We start from the raw sequence: 21,662 nt of genomic DNA, 5'->3' as shown, positions 1-21,662 counted from the left end.
TATGTACATTTAACCTGTCTCCATGATCTTGTTTAAAAAAAACAAAAACAAAGCAAAAGCAAAACTCAAAGACCACAGGACACTTAAAAACCAACCAACCAAAAAAACCCCAACCCTTTTGAAAGAAACTGCCTTTGACGTTTATGTCTTTGACGTTTATGTTGCTGTGTTGTACACAGAGAGTATGGCTTCAGATTGTTTCTTTCACAGACCTACAGAAAAGCACACAGCAACCTTAGGTGCAGGATGGAGAGCTATTGTTCTGTAGAATCTGTACCTAAATTTGTCACCAAATGTTATTTATTGTACTATAGTTATTACCTTTAATAGTGTTTTATGATATGACAGATATTATTCAAAGACTAATGTAACATTTATTTAGATTTTTCCAGTTTCCATCTTTTCAGAAGCCTCTTTCTCAAAGTAATTAAAGATACAATTCTAAGTTGATTAGTTCAAATTATTAATACTTTTCTCAATCAGAGCTCACAAGTGTATTTGCTTTGTCTTTTCCTGAATTACTTTGATAGCCTTAACTCGTGTTAATTTTTGTACCAGTCCTGCTCAAGTCAGCAAGATGCTTCTGGCACAGCGATGTAGTTTGCATGGGGAAAGGTACCAGAATTTTGCCATCTGCATAAACAATATCCACAGCATGTTTTAGTAAAAGGCAAATGATGCTGATTAATTTCTAAATGTAACTGATCTGCTTTGACATCTGTGTGGAGGAGACAAAACTGAAGAGACTGCCTACATTGATGTCATAGAACATGTGAAGTATTTGATATTTTTATGTGATATTTTTAACTCAGGTCATTAGTGTACCAGTTCTTACTGTGTCAGACTTTGGCATAAAGGTAAATTCTGCTTCACGTGAATCCAGCTTAACAGAGGATAGGCTTTGGCAAATGTTTTATTAAGCAAAAGGCTTGATTTAAATAAATAAATAATTAATTTTAAAAATAAAAAATACATATGGTATCAGTTCCAACTCAGTGTTCTAGGACACTTGGCAACACAACCATAACAATATATTTGGATTATAGACATTGAACTGGAGAAGAGACAAGGCCCTGTGGCCCTCCTTTGCAGGTCATTTAATATGCGTAAGTCCCAGGGACCCATAGTAACTTAAGTTAAGCATATATTTAAGGAGTTTGTGAGAAAAAGTCTCAGAGAAGTCTCAAAAGGTCAAAAGAAATCTGAATCATTGCTTTTCTAGGAAGAAGTGGAAGTAGAGGATTTTGTGTGGCATAGACATCTCTTTCCTATTGAAGTTTCCTAAAACAGGGAGTCTCATAGAACCTCTAAGTAAAGAGACCTCAGATGTTTTTGCAGTGCATCTGTGGCTCCAGTGAAGGACAACTCAGTTTTTAAATCTGAGCCATAGACTGAGTTCTTGATGTGATCTTTGTCACTTTCTGTAAGCATGGTATGGGATTGTGTTAATCCGGTCCTGTAAGTCACTGCAGCAAGCGCTCAGTTACAAGATCTGAACATGGAGATGACTTTATTGCTCAAGTGTGGTAGACTTTGCAGGGGAACATGACAGCTCGTATATAAGTATTGCCACGTTGTCTTCAGCATGTCCTAGTCAATTAGAATAGCATAGGTGAACTGTAGTTACTGTATTTCCTGAAAAAAAAAAACACCCACAAACAAACAAACAAACAAACAAAAAAACCCAACAAAAAACCCAACAGATTTTTCTCCACGGGTAGTCTTTTTTCTTCTGATGTTTTAACCTGTCCTCAGTGGGTGTGCCTAGACTGATTATAGCAGTGGTACTGTTTTGATGCAAATTCCGCCAATGCACATTATCACCTTTTGCCCATGTCAGTTTGGTTATCATAGTAGTTTTGGTATCTGCAAACTAGGTTTGTTTTGGGGAAAACTGTCAGAACACACACTCCCTAAATGCTCCATATGTGCCTATGGGAGACACTGAGGTCTGTGGTGAAAGTTTATGAAATTGATTACTTCTTATGAAAAAGTCTTTATCTTTAGTTAGAAATTATTTAACTGGGACAGTGAGCTCAGGGAGCTCAAGGACAACTTTAATGAGAAGGTGGTGTGTGTCCTGAGCCCCCTGAACAAGCCAGATATGAGCAGGACCATCCAGACAATAAATACAATGCAGCTGTGTCATGGCGGTAACTCCACCACACTCGGGTGTCTGGCCAGCATCCCTGGCATGTGTGAACCTTACAAATCATGACATAGTGCACACCTGCACTTAGCCTAAAGTTAAAGTTTACATACACTAGGTGTGTAAACTATTTTTGTATTTTTCACTGAGTATAAAGGTGGGCAAGCTCTGGGACTGGGACAGGAGCCTCACCTATGGGTGGATGCACCGTGTAGGAATTTTCCCAGTTACCAAAAGACTCCTGGTGCCAGCTGCTATGGGCTTTCATGGGGCTGAAGTGTGGGCCTGGATGGTGTTAACAGTGTAATTGGTGATGTGTTCTTTTCTTAGTCTCTGTAATGCTTTGCAGTAATGATTTGATGCTTTGCTCCTATTGCTTTTTTATCATAATGTACCTGTACTAGTACTGTTTCCTTTTATCACATTGCATGCTATTTTCCATTATTATTTTGTAATATAATAAACTTAATTTATTCTTATATTTGATTTGGAAATAATTTTTGCTTGGTATCCAGTCAATCAGCAAAACAGGGTCTAAATCACTAGACCTTTTTTCCCCTGTAGAAAGTTTTGAACCACACATGTAGTAAATATATTCAGCCTGTGGGATTAAACTAGTCCAAAGTATAGCGTCCAACCCACATACAAAGATATGTGAGGAGCCTCAGTATTAGTGCTTCACTCTGCTGACCTGCTCCTATGGCTCCAAATTACTTGCTAATGTGGACACAGCCAGGAAGCACTTGTCATCTTATGCTTGCTTACTGTTAGTCCAAACAGAATAATTTGATGTGCCTGCTTGTATAGAGTATGATTACACTCTTCCCTGTTCCATGCCCCATGCCTCCCATACCCTAACGAAAGTTACACATTCTCCAGACATTTTTTTGTTATAGTGTAGTTAACTGAGCAGGTGATTTCCTTATAGAAAGGATTACTGCTGCTCTCAGATAAGAAACTCTAGGGAGGAATACATTAAATAAATCTGATGTTTCGATCTTTCTCTAGTGGCACTAAACTATGATTGCCGTATGTTGTGTGATAATTTGTTGTTGAAGAATGTGTAAGGTACAGAAGAGCTATATTCTGTAAATGTCAGTGGCTTTCTCTCTAAAGTAATGTTTAAGTAGTGCTTGTAATACAATAAGGTATTAATTCCAGAAGATGATGGGTGATAAATGGAAAAGACTTCTATGGTTAAATGAATTCTTGTTATTAACATGTCTTCTCTCTCTTCATAGATGCATTCAGGTTTGTTTTTTTATTTTTTTTAACGTACCGTGTGGGGCTTTTCATAGCTAAAAAAGTTGCTTGTATGTTTTTATGAACCCACTAAACTTAAACAGATTTCTTTAGAAAAATAATGTGGATACACTTTGCTTTCTTCAGGCTCAAGAATGTTAAAATAGAAATGCTTTCTTGAATTCCCTCTCCTGGCTCAAGTTACTAGGTGGTCCCAAGTTACCAGAAGTAAAATTTATAAATCTAACCCCTAGTCTAGACATTTTCCAGCACTGACTGCAGTTCAAAAAATATTAATGTCTAGCCGGCAAAGTGAAATTCCCCCCAGTGATTTTGCAAATGACTAGAAAGTTAACCTTTTGCCAACTGCTCCTTCTGTGCATAGAGGTTATTAAAAAGAATCCAGGCATTTATAACTAGGGCTTTTAAGACTGAAACACCTTGGCATGACCCTTTGTGTCTCCTTCTGTTTATTCAGGCTTGGCCTCTGTGGCTGGAATGTGTGAGCCTGAAAGGAGCTGCAGCATTAATGAAGACATTGGCCTAGGTTCAGCTTTTACCATTGCACATGAGATTGGTCACAAGTGAGTGTGTTTAAAAAAAGAATACGTTTTAATGTATTACCTTTTAAATATTAGTTTAATAATAGATACATTTTTTCCCTGCATGGCTGTACCATCTCTATTCTGGTGCTCCATGTTTCTGTATATAGTATTCAGGAGTGGCAGTGACTTTTATTTAGTATTTATTACCAAGGACTTTAAATTTAGAACTGAAGGCTCATTGTTTACCCTCTGATTTCAGATTCTAGTTAAATATGTGCTTTTGAGATCTGGCTTACAACCTTCCTACTCTGTTTCATATTTTTAAATATTTGGCTTTGAAAATTTTCTCTTGCCCCCCTCTTACTTTTGTGTCCATTTCTTTATGAAAGAAAAGCGGTTAAAATGTAATTTCCCCCCTTTTTTGTTATTCTTTCTTAAATATAGTTCAAACTATTTTCAGTATACATTGATTCTGTTGTCAATATTCATACACTTTTGGTCATCTTTCACTCAAACACATGAAATACATAGAACAGTCATAGAGTAGTCATAGCATCACTTGTTACATTTTAAGCATCAGCATATTTTAAAGAGCATGATGTTACGAGACTGACAAAATCTGAGTTTGGTCTGGAAATATTTCAGGTCTTCCTTCAGCATTTTTAATCTATTGTGATGGCTAGAAAGACAAGTAACCTGTTATCAAGGGGTTTCCTTCTTTGTTTACATGGGTTGACCAACAATGCATTATGGATGATGTTTTTCCAGTCATTAGCTGATGCAATTGCTAGAAGTTCCAATGCAGACCGAAATGGAAGCTATCAACCTGCTGATCACCAAAAGGAGTTGGAAGTAAACAGTTATTTCCAGCCCAGCTATCATGTGAGGTGGTCACTGGGCAAGTATGATCTCATTTATGTTATGATGAAAAAAATCCTGTAGCTGCACTGAAGTAGACAAATTTTAGAATCCAAAAGCAATCGTAAGATACGAACAAAAATAATTTAAAACATATGTAATTCTCCTCATCTTCATTTCCTTCTTTTCCTTCACTTGTATTAGTTGAAAAAAGTAGGGTAAAGGAAAATATATTTCCACTGTTGAAGAAAGGGCTCCTCCAAATCACTCATAGTTCTGAAGTTCCTGTTAATAATATTTTGAAGTAATAGGTGACCTCACTGTGAATTTGTCACGTTTAACAAGAAAAATAGTATTCCAATACCACATCGTCATTCTAATCCATATGTCATGCAACATATTTTATACGTGTTATTCCACAGATACATGACAATAATTTAAAAATATGCAGCTATTTTATCATGTAAAGCTGGCATGATAAGAATTGATTTGAAGAGCTCAGACTTTGGTTAGAATCCAAGAAAAATAATATAGTGATAGCGTATATCCTGTGATCACAGGAATTTTTTTAAAAGTCTATGTTTTCTTTTTATTTTCCATATCTTTTGGCTGCTTATACATAAAGTCTTTTAAAATTCTGAAATCTCAGCTCTCTGAGGCTTTCACTTCATCATGTAGCTGGCATGACATGTCGAACGTTGGTTTGAAAATAAAGTAGAAATTATACTACTTTAGCTTTTATCCAGTGCACAGTGATTCAAGAAAGTTGCACTGCAGGCTTGGGGTTAAAAATTAATGTGCCATGTAGATACCTTCGGTAAAAACTGAGAAGAATACACGGGCAAAAAATCTTCATGTTTTATAGCTTTTTGTGCTATTCAAGCATTACCTCCCATTCACCCATGCTGTGACTGAATGCTTCTACGTCTAAATCAAGGACATTCTTATTTCCAGTCAGCTTCATGCTTCCTAGTACCTGCTTATGTGTACTTGCATATGCGAGTAAAATAATCATTTGGTGAGCCTTGTAAACTTTTCTTTGGCTGTACCATGATGATTGCTTTTCTCTTCAGACAACATGGGAAGTAGGAAGTTGGCTTCATTGTCAAATGAAAAACGGAAGCATTTAAGGGACATGTCTGTACTGAATAGATAACAAAAAATCACTCTATTAAATTAGAATGGGAGAATTGCAGTTGGAAAGATCATTTTTTTATTTATTATATTGTTCCATGGAATACTGAGTGTTTTTTTAAAAATATTGAACTAAGGAATAAAATTATTTTATGATTAAAAGAGAACAGTAATGATAGTACATACATTTTGATAATTACCCACAGTTTTCCAAAATTGGATTTGTAAGATTTACTGATGGAAGTAGGGCTCAGCTTGTTCTTAGTTTCTAGTAGTTTATTAAATTATAGATTGATGAGAAATCATCAGATCATTCAGTCTGACTTTCTGTATATCATAGTGTATTAAGTTTAACTCATTTAACCCTGGTGTTAATCCAAGTAACTTTCATATGGTTGAAGAACATTATTCAGAAGAGTACTTAGTCTTGAATACTTAGAAACTGAGAGTGTGATTATTTTGGTCAGTCCTACTTCCTGTAAAATATTTATTAGTATTATTCAACATACTTTTTTGGCTTCCGAGCCTTACTACTATTAGTTGTTACAGGTATATAACTCAGTTTTGGTGCAGATAAGCTGTGTGCAGTTGAGACTCATAACCAGCCTTATTACTGAAGGTGACCATACACTGTGATTGATTCTATATTTCTTTCTTGAGGACATAAAGATTGGTTTTAGACTAACAGTTTTATGATTGTTTCTCCCTATGCATGGTTCTGAGAATAGCACAAACTTCTAATTACTTAGAATACGTTTGTGAATTAGATAAAGTTCAGAGTGGGCCCTTTAGCCTTTAGAATAGTATCTCTAGACTTGATTTATGATGCTTGACTTACTGCTTACTTTCCTGCCATTATATATTTCACACCAAAGAAATGCTTAAGATTTCTCGTAAGCACAAGTCTAAACTAGTGGTTGCTCATGGCAGGAGTGAGAACTGAATGTGTATCCCCTGCATTGTGAAGAAAGGAACTGTTTTCAGGCTAGAGTATGCTCTTAAGCTCAGACAAATGGTACAATTTAAGACTCAGTCCCGTTTTCCGTTACCCTACTGGCTGAATTATGTGGCTTTCTGCTGTATGCGTTTTAATTGGGATACTTTCTTAAAATGCCTAGCTTGCCCCATGCGTGCCATACAGGATGCTTAGTTAAATTGATATGGAATTTCAGGTTCCATTGAAAGGGGTGTATCCGTAAAAGAAAGGCATTGTACCATTCATTTTTGCAGTCCTATGGATTAGCTGAGATCTGGTAACCAAATAACAAAGTGAAACAGACAAAATTAAAAAAAAAAAAAAAAAAAAAAAAAGTTGGGCAGGGTGGGGGTGGGGGGAAGTTTCAAAATATGAAGATAGTGGGCTACGTTTACAACAAAGAGCTGCCCATAAAACTTGGAGTAGGAACAGAATTTACTAAAGACAGGCAGCTAGCTATTGAGGGCTGTTACAGAAAGAGCAGGGAGAAAAGACAGGTATCTGAAGTAATATTTGAAAATTCAGAATTGTCTTGATTTATGGTAAACGTAATAAACTGAAAATAGAGGAGTTTGGCAGTCATATCTTTACTGGAAAAAAAGGTGTGAGAAATAATAAGATGATACAGTCTAACAGAGTAAATTGGCTTTGCGATGAAGAACAACAATTTTTCAAGCATGTATTTAGTTCTGAATTAGTTTATGCAGCTAAAAATATGCGTGCAATTCTAGCACTTTTTTAAAAAAAGTCTTTTCTACTTTGCATACAGACTAAGAAAAATAGTATAAATACCTCTCCTCCCATATGAGAAAGTTGGTCTTCAGTGTTGCAGTAGAAATTTCTGATCTAGAAAATCCTAGCAGTACTTTCAGAAGGTGTTTGTCTTTTCCTCATTCTTCTGGGATCAGTGAGCTTCATGTTTGATCCGTGTGTTGAGTTTGTGTGGTGAGGTTTTGGTAGCTGTGGGCTGCCAGGATGGCTTCTGTGAACAACTGCCAGAAGCTTCCCCTATGTCTGACAGAGCCAGGGCCAGCGAGCTCCAAGAGGGACGTGTAGCTGGTCAAGGCTGAGCCCATCAGCAATGGTGGTAGTACCTCTGGGATGACATATTTAAGAACTGGGAAAAAAAACCCTGTGCAGCTGCAGCCAGAGAGGAGTGAGACTGTGTGAGAGCAACAACCCTGCAGACCCCCAGGTCAGTGCAGAAGGAGGGCAGGAGGTGCTCCAGGTGCCAGAGCAGAGATTCCCCTGCAGCCCGTGGGGAAGCCCATGGTGAGCCAGGCTGTGCCCCTGCAGCCCATGGAGGTCCATGGTGGAGCAGATATCCACCTGCAGCTTGTGGAAGACCCCACACCAGAGCAGGTGGATGCCTCAAGGAGTCTGTGGCCCTGTGGGAAGCTCAGGCTGGCACAGGTTCCTGGCAGGACCTGTGGCCCCACCGAAAGAGCAGCCCATGCTGGAGCAGGTTTGCTGGGGGGAACCCACACTGGACCAGTCTGATCCTGAAGGACTGCACCCTGTAGGAAGGACCCACACTGGAGCAGTTTGGGGAGAAACTGTAGCCTGTGGGAAGGACCCCATGCTGGAGTAGGGGAAGAGTGTGAGGAGTCCTTGTCCTGAGGGGGAAGGAGTGGTGGAGACAATGTGTTAAACTGACCACAACCCTCATTCCCTGTTCCTCAGTGCTGTGCAGGGGGAGAAGGTAGAGAGAACTGAAAGTAAAGACCAGGAAGAAAGGAGGAGCAAGGGGAAGGTGTTTTAAGATTTAGTTTTTATTTCTCATTACCCTACTCTGATTTGATTGGTAATAAGTTAAACTGATTTCCCCAAGTTTAGTCTGTTTTGCCCATGACAGTAATTGGTTAGTGATCTCTCCCTGTCCTTATCTCGACCCAGAAGTCTTTTGTCTATTTTGTCTCCCCTGTCTGGCTGAGGAAGGGAGTGATAGAGTGGCTTGGTTGGCACCTGGTTTGACCCACAAGTAGTCAAACCTCAGCTACATTATAGGACCTGAGTTTGAGTAAGATGTTTTCTAGAAGTAATGCATGTCAAGGAATGTATGTGTTGCCCAACTAGAAGGAAAATACTGCAGTCTGTGGTAATAAGGACACATATACCAAACTTCATAAAAGCTTTCAAAAATAGTTGAAACACAACTGGGATGAATTGTACTAACACTACCTCCTGTCAGCTGTCCCATGGCCAGATCTCCGGCTGATACTGTTACCGTTTCATCATGCCTTCCATCCTCAACTATAGCAGGGCTAACAGATTGTCTCAAATCTAGTGTATGAACACTTCAACACCAGCCAGAACAAGTTAAAATGAGTCCCTGGTAGATGCCTAGAGTCCTGCTGGATGCAAAGGATTGGCAGAGAAACAATGGCTGAAGTTTTTAGGGACAGTTCAAGTAACCGTTTTTAGTTAAAAAACCCCCACAAACAGACCAAATGTGTCCATTTTTTGGCTGGACAAGCCGCTTAAGACCATACATAATCATATTCTCGCTCCCTCACCACCACCACCACCACCTGCCCTGATTTTTCTTGTTAAAGGAACATTCTGTTATGTCTGCCTCTGTAATACTGCAGGTATAAAAGCATGCAACTTCTATAAAAAAGTCTTAATTGGGACTTCAATTTTAATGATGTTTTGTGCATATAGAATGAAATAACATAAACCTAAGGCTGGAAGAACAGTTCTATTTTCTGGGACATGTTTATATTTACAATATGAAAAAGGCTTGTGTCTAAATATCTGTGAAAAATTTGAAGTTTAGAATTTCCAGTAGTAAAATGATTTGTCTAAATCAAAGCATTGTGATCAAGGAAAAGGAATGTAATAACACTTCACAGTTCTTAAGTGTAAAAAGAATAAATGGGGTTTAAAAGGAAGGTTTTCCTAACCTTCAGAGCATCATGAATTTCCAAAAGAAATCTGAGCTCTTAAGTTTGCTTCCTGATTAGAGCCAATACTTTCCACTTTGACCTACAGTGTAGAGACCTGATGTATTCATACTCTGCCTTTGTACAGCACACAGACCTTACTTGATGTTACCCTTGTGGCATGAAAACCTGATAGCTATGGCAACGTAAACAAGGAGAAGTTAGTGCTCTGCTTTTTCTAATACTCCCACACGTCTGTCATTTCCCCATAAGAAAGTTTATGTTTCTGAATAGGCTGCAGTTTTTAGCAAATCAGAATTTGCTGTGCATTTAAGAGCTCATACCTTATTTAATATTAAATTCTGCTAATATTTAAAAATTGTATTTGATGTTGTGTTTGATCATCAGCTGTAACTTGGAGAAGAATGATGCTGAGGAAGTAAATGGGAAAAATGATATGATAAAAGTATGCTAAAATTGTGTTTATTTGCATGACAGGTATGCTTGTTATAAAGCTACCATTATGGAATTAGTTTGTTTCACAAGTTTTCAGGGAAGTAGTATGTTTGCGCAGCATCAAAATTTTAAATTCTGCATTACTTCAAATAAAGGATTAGGGATGCTCCAAACCATATAATGATTTCCAAATGCAGGAAATCTGCAGTTAAGGTTAAAACCTACAGTAAGAGAAGGAAATAGAAAGTTAAGTAACTAATTAACCTTGATTCCTCCCGTGAGGGGAACTACACAGTATCATGTATTTTAAATAAATGCTATCAACGTTTGTGATCCTAAATGAAAATAAACTGATTTTTTCAAGACCATACATTTTTATTATTTTCTCTTTTATTTGCAGTGTCATTTACGGGTCAGTTGCAATTTGCATGCTGTTACAAAGGTACAACCAATGCTTTTATAACATTGACTAGAAACAGGTGGAAGGCTACATAGAAAGAGGAGAACGTTCTCTTGTAAAACAGTATGGGAATATAGTTTAAAAGGTAAAGAAAAAGTGCTGATCTTCTATTATTTTAGAACCATAAAATGTGAAGATTGTATCTTCTCAAAAAATTTACCATAACATTATATCAATTGACATATTTATCACTGCTAGTAGACCTGAGAATAATTGAGAAAATTACCGTGTATGTCCACACAGAAATTGTGTTTTGTTACATTGAGTTCATAGCTCTGATATTGTAGGGGAAAAAATATATTTTATTCTTTAATGGTAGATAATGTTTGCATTCATGCACTTTTTGTTGAACAAAATAATGCTGAAACTCTTCCCTCCTTGTACATGTTTTGATGTCACTAAGAAAAGGCAAAAACTACTGGTAACATTTACACATATAGGGAAGATGACAATTTTCTTATTATTTCAATGTAAGCTGTAAATAGATGTTCTAAGCTATATGAAATACATATTTAGATTTTAATGAAACCTTTTTAATAACTGTGAGAATACAACATACTAAAAACCTAAATGAATACAAGGTTTATTAAAAAGTTGGTATCTAATAAAATGAACTGGCAGTTTTTACAAGCAAATTGTATTTCACCCTTTAGGTTTTATATCTAGTACAAGAATACTTGATCAAGCATGCTCGGTACATCTCACTGTAGTAGACATTTATTGGTAGAAGTTTTTAAAGTATTCTTCACTGGTGCATTTTGTGATTTTTCCCTGCCCTTTTCTTCATTCTCCATAAATGTTTTGAGAGTAATGTATGTAACTCGTGCTAAGGTACTGGCGGAAGTTTTGGCAACATACCTGGGTCAAGATACTTAGCTTGAAAATGACCCATTTCCCTCTTAGTATGTATGTTTATTTTTTCTCTCCTAGTGCAAGTAAGTAGTATAATAAGACTTCTTAAGGTTAAAGTTTCTTTTGTCTTTTGGACAGAAAGGTTTCTTTTTCCTAAAGAGTTACATGTAGTTATGCAGCTGTAAATCAGCCTCAGGTAAGAATACAAGAAGATCAAGTGCTTGATTTTACAGTATTTCTCTTGCCTGTATTCCTGTAACTTTGTTGCCTCACCTGACTCAAGATCTCTGTCTCTGGTATGCTTCTTCCTTATGACGTTAAATGAGTGGCAGAGCAAACTGTGGTAATTGGTAATAGCCACTACTTTAAAATAATTAGGTGAAATTCATGCAACTCATGAATAGATGAATCATAAGTGACTGAAAAATGAGCATATCCTGTTGTGTTTAGAGAAAGGAAAAATTAGCAATCTCTGCAGTTCTGAATGCTCCAAACACTAAGAAAGTTATGAAATGGTTTTATATGCAAATCATTAGTACTACAGTTGGAAAGCAGAGATAATTGATTGTTACTGAGGAAAAGCAGTTCACTTGAGTAGCACATTTCAGGTAACTTTCAGTGCTATGAAAGTACATGGTATACAGAGTAAACCTCAGTGAACAGTATTGAGGAGCACTCATTGGTTTGGATCTGTCTTCTCTGCATCTTAAGTGTTTGGATAATAAATCAGGACAGTAATATCCTGGCTGTCTCACAGAATAACTGCTTTCATTCCAGATATATTGGCAATAAGTGTTTCGGCAACCATAAGCATCATAGTTTAGAACTATCCAACAAATCAGTAAACTAATCTTAAACGCAAATTAAATTGTAGCGACCTGCAATATTGTTCCTTCACAAGATAAAGGAAGGGTAGACAAGATGTTTACATTCCCATCCTTCCGTCTGCTTATACTCCAGTGTCTCTGGTTATCTATTGCTGTTTTATTCAGTGCAGCTGAGACTAGTTATCTCCCCTGTGATTTCTGAGGTCAGATCTTAAGTTGGACGTGTATTCGAATAACTCCCTCATATAATTTTTGCAGATACATGGAAAAAAACAGATTGTCAAGGAAAAAAGAATCTTGTTCCGTTACAGATGGTAGCAGATGAAACAGGCACAGTGCACTAGGCAGATGTGCTGCCCTCTTAGTATTTTTAAAGAGTATACAAATTATTGAGGAGTTGCAGGAAAGTTTAATTTGTGACTTTGAAGGTTTTGGTGTTGCTGCTTTGCACAGTTCTTAAATGTAATATAGGTGCTGTCCTGGGAAAAGAGAAGCCATAATTCTTGAAAAACAAGAGCTGCTGGGTTAAACATTTTTTCCTTGAGATGCTGGGTGGAAAGGTAACTTCATAGAAAAATTCCTGTGTCACCTGAGATGTTTCACTCTCTCTTCACTCATCTGGCTGTTCTTTTGAAAACAAAATTATACTGGTAGTTTTAGACAGGCTCTTGAAGCCAGTGAAAGAAATACGGTCTGCATCTGTTCAGTGAGTTTGAAAAGGGTAAGTAAATTATAACGGTGGTTCCATGAAGAATATTGTGTGTTCCTTCTTTTTTTCCCTCACTGCCCACCTCAATCTAATTGCAAGCATGCTTTTGTAAAAGACATAGCTTTAATGTAACAGTGGCCAAATATAATCAATGTGTTCTGATGGAAATAAAACTGGTACTTTGGACAGAAATGTGTTTTCATCTGCAGTCCTGGCCATAGGAGTGCAATTTACTGAGCTGTAATGGCATGCTGCCACTACCGTCTTTGGAAACAGATGACAGTAATTGCAGAACCCCTTTCCAAACATTAGAAAAAATTACCTGCACCTAATGATCAGTTTCCTTCTAAGTTCAGAAGCAGAGGCAAGTAGAAGAGCCTTCTTGGAAGGGAATAGGTGATTTAGGTGAATGAATAATTATAGAAACTGAGAATACCATCAGCTCATGAAAAAGCATTGAGTTCCTGTGTATATCAAAAATCACAGCTTTCCTTTACAGACGTGGTTTTTATCAGGCATGCCATTGCCACCATCAGCAACATCTTTTTTCAGAAGGAGAGCTGGTAGAGGAAGGAAAAGTATTAAACTAAGAAGTTTAACTAACAAAACTAAGTTGTGGCCCATTTGTTTTTGGTGGGTTTTTTTGTGTTTTTTTTTTTTGTGTGTATGTGGGGGGGGTTTGCTTTTGTTTTGTTTTTTTGTTTGTTTGTTTGTTTTTTTCTTGTTTTTTTAGATAGGCCTAAAAGATCCAGATTTCATTTTCCAAACAGTTAAAGTCTGCCATTTCTTTGACAAATGGAGAACACTAAAGATAAGCTGGGTATCAGAGATAGTCAACATGATCCAGTTCAACTTTTTCCCCCATACCCAATGATTAAAAACCTAAGGTTTGTATTTTAAGAAACTGTTCAGAGCCAATTCAACATTAAGTGTTTCTATTTAAGTACCCTTAATTCTAGGAAGCTATGGCAGTTTAGAACTAGGTCAATAAAGCACATTTTCTGCTGTAAAATTCTGGTTCAGTTTGTGCATTGAACCGCTTAAGTTCTTCCCTCCCAAAATATCTATCGATATTGAAGGCTGATCATAATAATTAACATAGGTCTGAAAGTTTCATTATAATACATCCATTGCTTAGATGAGTTGTTATTAAAGCTGTGTTTTTTATATGCAGGAGGTATGCCTTTGGTGATACAATAAACTAAGGGTGTCAGCCAGACCTTTCCCATGTATAAAATTTCCCATGTATGAAATGTCCCATTTCTGCGGTATCATACACTGATCTAGATACATGCTAGCTACAGATAGGTATTGCATAGGGAGACATCCCACAGGCAAGGAAGTGATGCTTTTTTTATTATGTTCTTCCCCAGTCTGTAGGAAACATCTGTCATTCACTGATGTTTTTTTTTTTCTATCCGTGCCATTAACAGGGTTTGGGAGGAATGGTTAGCTATACCTTGTGCTTGTAGATAGTTACGATCAGCTGAAGAGGTGGAACAGTACCCAATGTGTTGAAGCTCAGAGTAACATGAAGATCATGTTATTTTTATACCACATTCTGGACCAATATATTTAGATTAATATAACACCACTCTCGCTGTTTCAGTAAAGAAGGTGTCATGAAGTGGTATTGTCCATAGACAAATGGCCAGCCTGTAATCTACTACCTTTTTTATCTTCTGTCAGTCAGTCCTAGAAGTTTATAGAAAATCAAAATGAAGTGCCTTAACATATTTGTGTTCCTGAGCGATGAGAGTAAGAAATCAGGGAGTCAGTCTTTTTAGCATTTGTAGTACAGAAGGCTCCAAAGGCTGATCTCTTTGTATGATACACCAAGAAATGACAGTTTTGCTGCTCCGGGTGTGTAGAAGCTCAGTTTTGGCAGTCCTTTTAACTACTGCTTTTGTGTTGTGGTCAGGGAGGCTCTTCTGTGTCTCACTACCTGTCCTTCTGCTTTTGTAAGCCTTGTGCCAGTTCGGGAAGAAGGAATGAATTTGACCAAAGGTTGATGTTTAAAGAAATAGATCTATCCCTCCAAGTGATTGTGTGAAAATTAATCAGAGGCAGACTAAGAGAGCAGAGGAACATAGCTTTAGAAAAGTGCATACTGTTAAGAAATACTCTGTTCAGGTACTTCATTTTTATGTCAGGCCATCAGATATGTGTTGTTGATTGTTTAGGAATAGCAGTAATAATTTAATCAAAGTTATCCTCTAATGAAAGTCTTTTCAAATAGATGCTCTGTGAATTTACTTCTATTTTTAATTTAAAGATTATGTTGACTATCTATAGCTCCAAGAGTTTATTTCAGTAACACAGGATTTCTAACACATAAGGATTCTTTTTCCATATTTCTTTTTCCACAGTTATATAATCGTTCTTGAAAATTAATAAATTTGTTGCCTAGAAATCTCTGTTGGCCAAGTGCACCCAGAGGTTTCTTACTGTACTTTCTGCTGATTTCTAGTTGTTTTCATTCTCATGTTCCGTGACAAAGCAGACCTCCAACAAGAAGGTTCCAAGTCACTCTACTCTGTGAGTGGATACAGAGAGAGAGTGTGCATGCAGCGTGATCCTGGGAATTGCAGAACTCATTTTCTCCCTGAATTGTTGGCTGCTGTGTGCCTATACTGTACTGTTACTGCAACATCAACTATTCTCTCTTTGTCCTTGTTTACTAATCTGAGTATCAGTGCCACAATGTATATTCCTTATCCAGGTACAATACCAAATAAGAACTGAGTGCTCTGTATTTATTTTGCAAGAATATTGTTATATTTTCTTTAGAAGCTTTAGAAAATAAGTAAAATGCTTTCAAAAGTCTGTGTGAGAGAAAGGAAATTTATCTAATTGTGCAGTATTCTGAGATCTGAATAAACTAAAGAGAACTTAACTGATCCTGATTCTCCACCCAAGTTCTCCTGTGTACTTTTAGGTCCAACATGATTTCTGTAAAGATGGCATTAAGAGATATCTGATGCTCTAGAAATGTAATGAGCTGTTTCTCTCCTCTTTTGGGCAGTTTTGGTATGAATCATGATGGAATTGGAAATTCCTGTGGGACCAAAGGTCACGAAGCAGCAAAGCTAATGGCAGCTCATATTACAGCAAACACCAACCCTTTCTCTTGGTCAGCCTGCAGTCGGGATTACATCACCAGTTTTTTAGAGTAAGTAATCTCACAAGAAAAATCATGAGTTTACAAAAAATTGACACTTTTCAGGGTAAAGAGTAGAGATACAGTGACCTGTTCTGATAGTTTACATTTTTAAAATGGACAGCAAGTCACGTAAGTTTTTTATTTTGTAGAGCACTTTTTGTATGTATTGGCAAAAGCTTCTTCTGCTTCATTCCCTACCTACAGTTCTCATTTTTAATCTATTCAAAACATTTTGCAGTGTTGATCATATCTTACTACTTCATTAATCTGAGGGCAAGGAACAGAGAAGGGTGGAATTTGTCTATGAATGATGGGAAGTTGTTGTTTTGTTTTGTTTTTTTTTAAAGACGTGCATAACGTGAAGGAATCTAATCAAAGAACAAGGCTGTAGCCCTGATCCTTGCACATTTCATTCTTCAGATTTTTTTCATGCAGTCTTGTGGGTTTTTATCTATCAATGATCTTTGGTAGCATTGGTGAGAAAATAAAGATTATAGGAGAGGATGGCATAGATCTTTACGTTAATATATTAAAATTGTGCTAACCTACACTTGTGTGGTGATTTTTATCCAGAAGTAGATCGCTACCTGAAATTTTACTTCTGTATGAAAAAATCTAAACAGTCAAAATATGTTAATCTCAAAAATGTGCTCATATCCATGTATACATTGGTGTATGTGATGCATAGTGAAGCCTTTGCATGTGTTTTAAATTGGGAAAGACAAAAACAGTTGAGTTCACAGAGAACAGGTTGATAACAGGATTTTTAAATATAGTGTAACACAGGCTTTATGGGAGCAAATGGCAGCTGCTTGGCAGGTTCAGTGTTGTCAGTGCAATCAGTCTTCTAAGAAATAAAGGTTGTTTAATAATCCGTACACTTACTGTGTTTTAGGAGATGGACTTAAAGCAGTCAAGTGGTCTAACAATGAGACTGCTAAGAACAAAATGATCTTTTCCTGCTCTTTCAGGGATCTAACCTCAGAATAAGGTGCTGTATTCTGAATCTTGCCTAAACGGAACGACCCAGACCAATAAATTTTCTTTAGGGTGCTTCAAATGTAGCTTCACACGCAGTGTAGAGGATCACTGCATTGCTCTGGAGAGGTGTTTCAGCTCTTTATAGAATAGTCAGTGGGCAGAGACAAATGTTTCATGGTGGTGCTGCTCAAAGGAAAAAAACTTCAGATACTGTGTCAGGTTAATCGGCATTTTGTATCATCTCACTGAATTGTGCACCCACCCAATTTTATGTATGGTAGTGTTTTAAGATGTGTGCCTATAAAGTAAAACAGACTGAATAAGTCGTCCTTACATATATGTGTGGTACAGGTTTCTCATAATATAAACTGATTTTCTCAGGAGAAATATGTATGTATTCATTTAACACTCCTATTATTTAAAAAATATAAATGTACAGGGTAGTTTTGTTTTATCATAACCAATCATTTCTGTTAATTCAACACTGTTCCCATTAGACTTTCTAGTATATCACGTGGCCTAGTTTTAACTATGACAAAGAATACGGTTTTCACAACTCTACTGAGAGATTATTTCACAGTTTAGTAGTTCTGAGCGTAAGCTTAAAATTCGGGTATTTTCTTGTAGCATGTGGGGTTTTGTTTCTTACTGTTACAGTTCTGCTATTCTCTGTCTCATTTACTTTACTTTGTTGCTCTCTGAATTCCATTTTGATCCCGTAATTGTCTTGACAGTAAGTTGTCTGTTGATGAAGACACAATTCAACAGAGAGGTAATAAGTAATTTCTTATGGATTTAGAGAAAGAAATATGGTAGCATTCTGTGGCTTGTGCTATGCTGCAAATGTAACAGAGCTGAATATTTGCTCATTATGTTCCCACACAGTTTTAAATTTCAGCTTGAATAAACTTTCTTGTTTCTGTACTTGATGTGTATATAGTGATCTTTCAGTTTTTTACTGCCAGTTAAAAACATGTTTAGCTTGTGCCTCCTCTATGTTTAATTTTTTTTTTATTTTATTATTTACTGTTAGCATCTCCATTATTTTTTCCTGTTTCCTAGATTTGATTCACTGTTAAGTTTCATTTTTAAGTCTGTGGGATGCCATTGAAATTGTAGTTACCTTAGCATAAAGCCAGAATGTTACTCTGATGAATCTGTCCCCAAAGTAATAATCTCCTCAGTTTTTTTGAGATACTTCTCTATTTGCCAGTATTTGCAACTCTACTCAAATTATCATCTTTGAATTTCGTAAAAAAATCATTACTGAAGATACTAAGTGTTGTTTGACCTAGAGTAAATAAATTCTACACATAGCCGCTTCAATAATATTTTATCTTTTATAGTATTTTAGCTGTATTTTTGTAACCTGGAGCGTTGATGTTATTTTTTTTGAAGCCACCTTAGATAAACATTATTTTATCCAATTATGTTGGAATTATGAATAGATTTTCCAGTTGTATATGATACTGTGTTAAATGTACTGAGATCCAAAGATAAATTCTCTTTCATGTCCTACATTTGCAATCTATTTTTAAAAATGTCACATTTCTCAAACATGATCTGTCCATTATAAATACATGCTTCTTGTTTGTGTTTCTACTATACTATGAATGAATTAATAACAGTTGTTTTATTATTTCATAAAGTAGAATGGTCTGTAAATTTGTAAATTTTTTTCCCCAGCTTCTAGTTTTCTCCCAAGCTTTTCATGTCATCTCCTCAATGACAGCAGGAAGCTGTTGATCTAAAGCTCAGGTAGCTGCAAGATGGCTGTCAGAAGCCTAGATTACTTTTTTTTACCCATTCACACCTTTCCTGAGCAGATCCTTTTTTGTTACTTGTAATGATCCATGAGCAAGAAGCAAAGAGAAATAGCAAGTTTCATGTGGTAGTAATTCCTTGACTGCTCCTGTAAAAGAACAGTTGCATCCAGACAGGAAAAATAATTCAGTTTTTCTCCTAATACTTCTTCAAAACTTAGCAACAAATGAGAAAAATACTGATTTAGAGCTTTAGAGGCAAAGTTTCAAGATATTGTCACCTGTTCCTCCATATAGATTAGATTTTTGCCCCCTTTCTTTCCATTTTTCCTCAACAATAGGAAAACAGCGGGGACAGGACCCAATAGACTACAAATAAGAAAGACAATGGTTTCCTCTTGTGCTGAATGAATATGGCTAGTTTAGGATTCATTTAGCTGTATCTAACAAGAAGAATGGAACACAGTGGGATGAAATGCAGATACTCAAGCAGAAAACCTGAAGCTGTGTGTCGGTATGACAACACCTTTTTGATTTATCAGCTTGGATTTGGATATGAGTTTGAGCAGCGCTGTCGTGGCACCTGGATGATGCAGCTGGAATGAATTCCACTAGAAGCTCATTGTTTTTTCACGGTGTTATACATACAGTAGATTAATGTGGATGTACTAGTTTATCAGCTTGGGTCACCACCTGCTACAGCAGTTTTTCACTGTGTGCCATTTTGTAATGTAGATACCACGTTGTCCTTTATCATCAGGCAGAAGCATTTTGAAATGGAAGGCATGCTGGTCACACTCAAAAGTAGTGTCATCCTTCTTTTACTCAAGACTTTCTTGAAACTACACCCAGAAACAAATTTTCCAGACTGACACTACTCAGGAATAGCCATTAAGTATCACTTGGAAGGTATCAGTTAGGTCAGGCACTAGTTGGGAAAGCAATTTATTTTGCGAGATGGCCAGATAGAGGATGAATGTGGCTTAGAGGATGGCAATAAGACAAAGTAACGCTATGTATTGGTAATAGATCTATCAAAACTCTCAAGAAGGATGGTCAGCTGACACAGGCTCTGAAATGGCCAAAGGAAATATTTTTTTTCTGGGGAAAACATTCCTTCTAACACAGAATAACAGTTGTCTGTCAAGCTTTATGTTAGAGTGGGAGTTTGACTGAATTCAGTTTATCAACTGAATTGCTCATAAGTGCTTTACAATAGCTTTGAATTTCACTAACCTTTTATGGAATTAAAGGCAGTAATACTCACTGAGAATTGAAGGGTTGGGAAACAGTGTCAGAGAACAGAGATTCTTGTCAGAGAAGTGGAAACCCTTGATATCTGTTCATAGAGTAATGAACCAAGCCTAAAAATACTGTTTGGACTGAAAACCATTTAATATAAATTTAATTCTATGCAGCATGTGTGTGTGTATATGTATGTATGTATATTATATATATAACATGCACGTTTCATTAGAGCCAACATGTATTTATACAGTGTGCTTATAAAGCCATGCAGATACCTAGATGTAAAGAGGAGAACTCTCTGCTTATAATTTTTTATTGTTACTTTTATGTTTTGCAAGAACAAAATCTGATTTCTGGAATCATAGTTCGTTAATCCTGTCAGCAAGAGAAGGTGTTAGAAGAAGCCAGATGGCCAGCTCTGTCTTTCAAAGGCAGGATTGTCTTTTGAAGATGAATGGAGAAGAACCAAGACCCTTTTAAACTATTTGAATAAATAAGATCTATGACAGGAGGTTCTTGGAGAGAGTCTAAGTTTGCCATACAGCAGGGTTTAGGTCTGAGACTACACTATTCTAACTCTGGAAAGGAGCCAAAACTACGCTGGTCCAAGCAAGCCCATGTAGACAAGATAAATCATCCAATGTTTGGGCCCAGACTTCATCTACTCAAGAATCTTGGACATACAAGTGGATATGCAAGATAAATATAGGATATGTGTCTCATGTGCTTTTTATGGCAGGTTGGCCATTCCTCTAGTACTCTAGAAACCTAAATTATCTTTAAAAATGTACAACCCAAGACTGGTTTTGAAATATAAGGTCACATCAATCATACCAAAATTTCCTATCTCTCTCTACAAATCAATGGAGAAAATTTATATTCAGTATTATCTGTTGACCTACACTTTGAATTACAATTTGCTTATTTCTTTAAAGTTTACTAGGATTTGTTTTTTAGCTATCAGATAATTGAATAAAAAGCATATGCCCGCAATTACTGTAGATTTCTGAAACTTTGAAAGTGTTATGTTTTACTTAAAAGGCTTTTACACTTTCTGTAATCATGAAAATATGTTTTTCAACATTGACTTCGCAAGTATTACTATTTGTCTACCTCTTGGCTTATTTAAATTTGAGGAGATTGTAAAGGGCAGAATCATCAGCAGATTCCCGTTAACTTCCCTGTAGTATGTTTGATGAAAGAAATACAGAACAATGAATAGACCTTATATTTTATAGCTTAGTATGTCCCAAACTCTGAAGGCTAGATACCAATAGATTTTGGTAGGTGGATGATTTTGGTAGATGAACCAATATATTTTTCCTTATATGGCTCCTGGATGATTATTCAAACAAATCAAAGAGTGCTTTGGAACACAGATCATATTGTGGAGAAAAGCGTACATTAAAGAAAT

General features: G+C 36.6%; 1 protein-coding gene across 9 annotated transcripts in view; it reads left to right on the top strand.

Annotated features, from left to right (window-relative positions):
• ADAMTS6 (ADAM metallopeptidase with thrombospondin type 1 motif 6) overlaps positions 1 to 21,662 on the top strand; it is a 186,698-nt gene that overhangs the window by 87,175 nt on the left and 77,861 nt on the right. For 8 of the 9 annotated variants that reach the window (XM_080372810.1, XM_080372811.1, XM_080372809.1 and 5 more), the window contains 2 exons: positions 3,870 to 3,975; positions 16,119 to 16,265. In XM_080372810.1, coding sequence (XP_080228936.1) covers positions 3,870 to 3,975; positions 16,119 to 16,265 — 253 coding nt within the window. The remainder of the gene's footprint in view (positions 1 to 3,869; positions 3,976 to 16,118; positions 16,266 to 21,662) is intronic. The other variant, XM_080372812.1, reaches the window with a different exon arrangement.

The sequence above is a fragment of the Falco punctatus genome, assembly GCF_963210335.1.
Source record: "Falco punctatus genome assembly, chromosome: Z".
Classification (NCBI taxonomy): domain Eukaryota; kingdom Metazoa; phylum Chordata; class Aves; order Falconiformes; family Falconidae; genus Falco; species Falco punctatus.
Note: the sequence above shows the minus strand (reverse complement) of the source record. Positions and strands in the feature narration are given on the sequence as shown.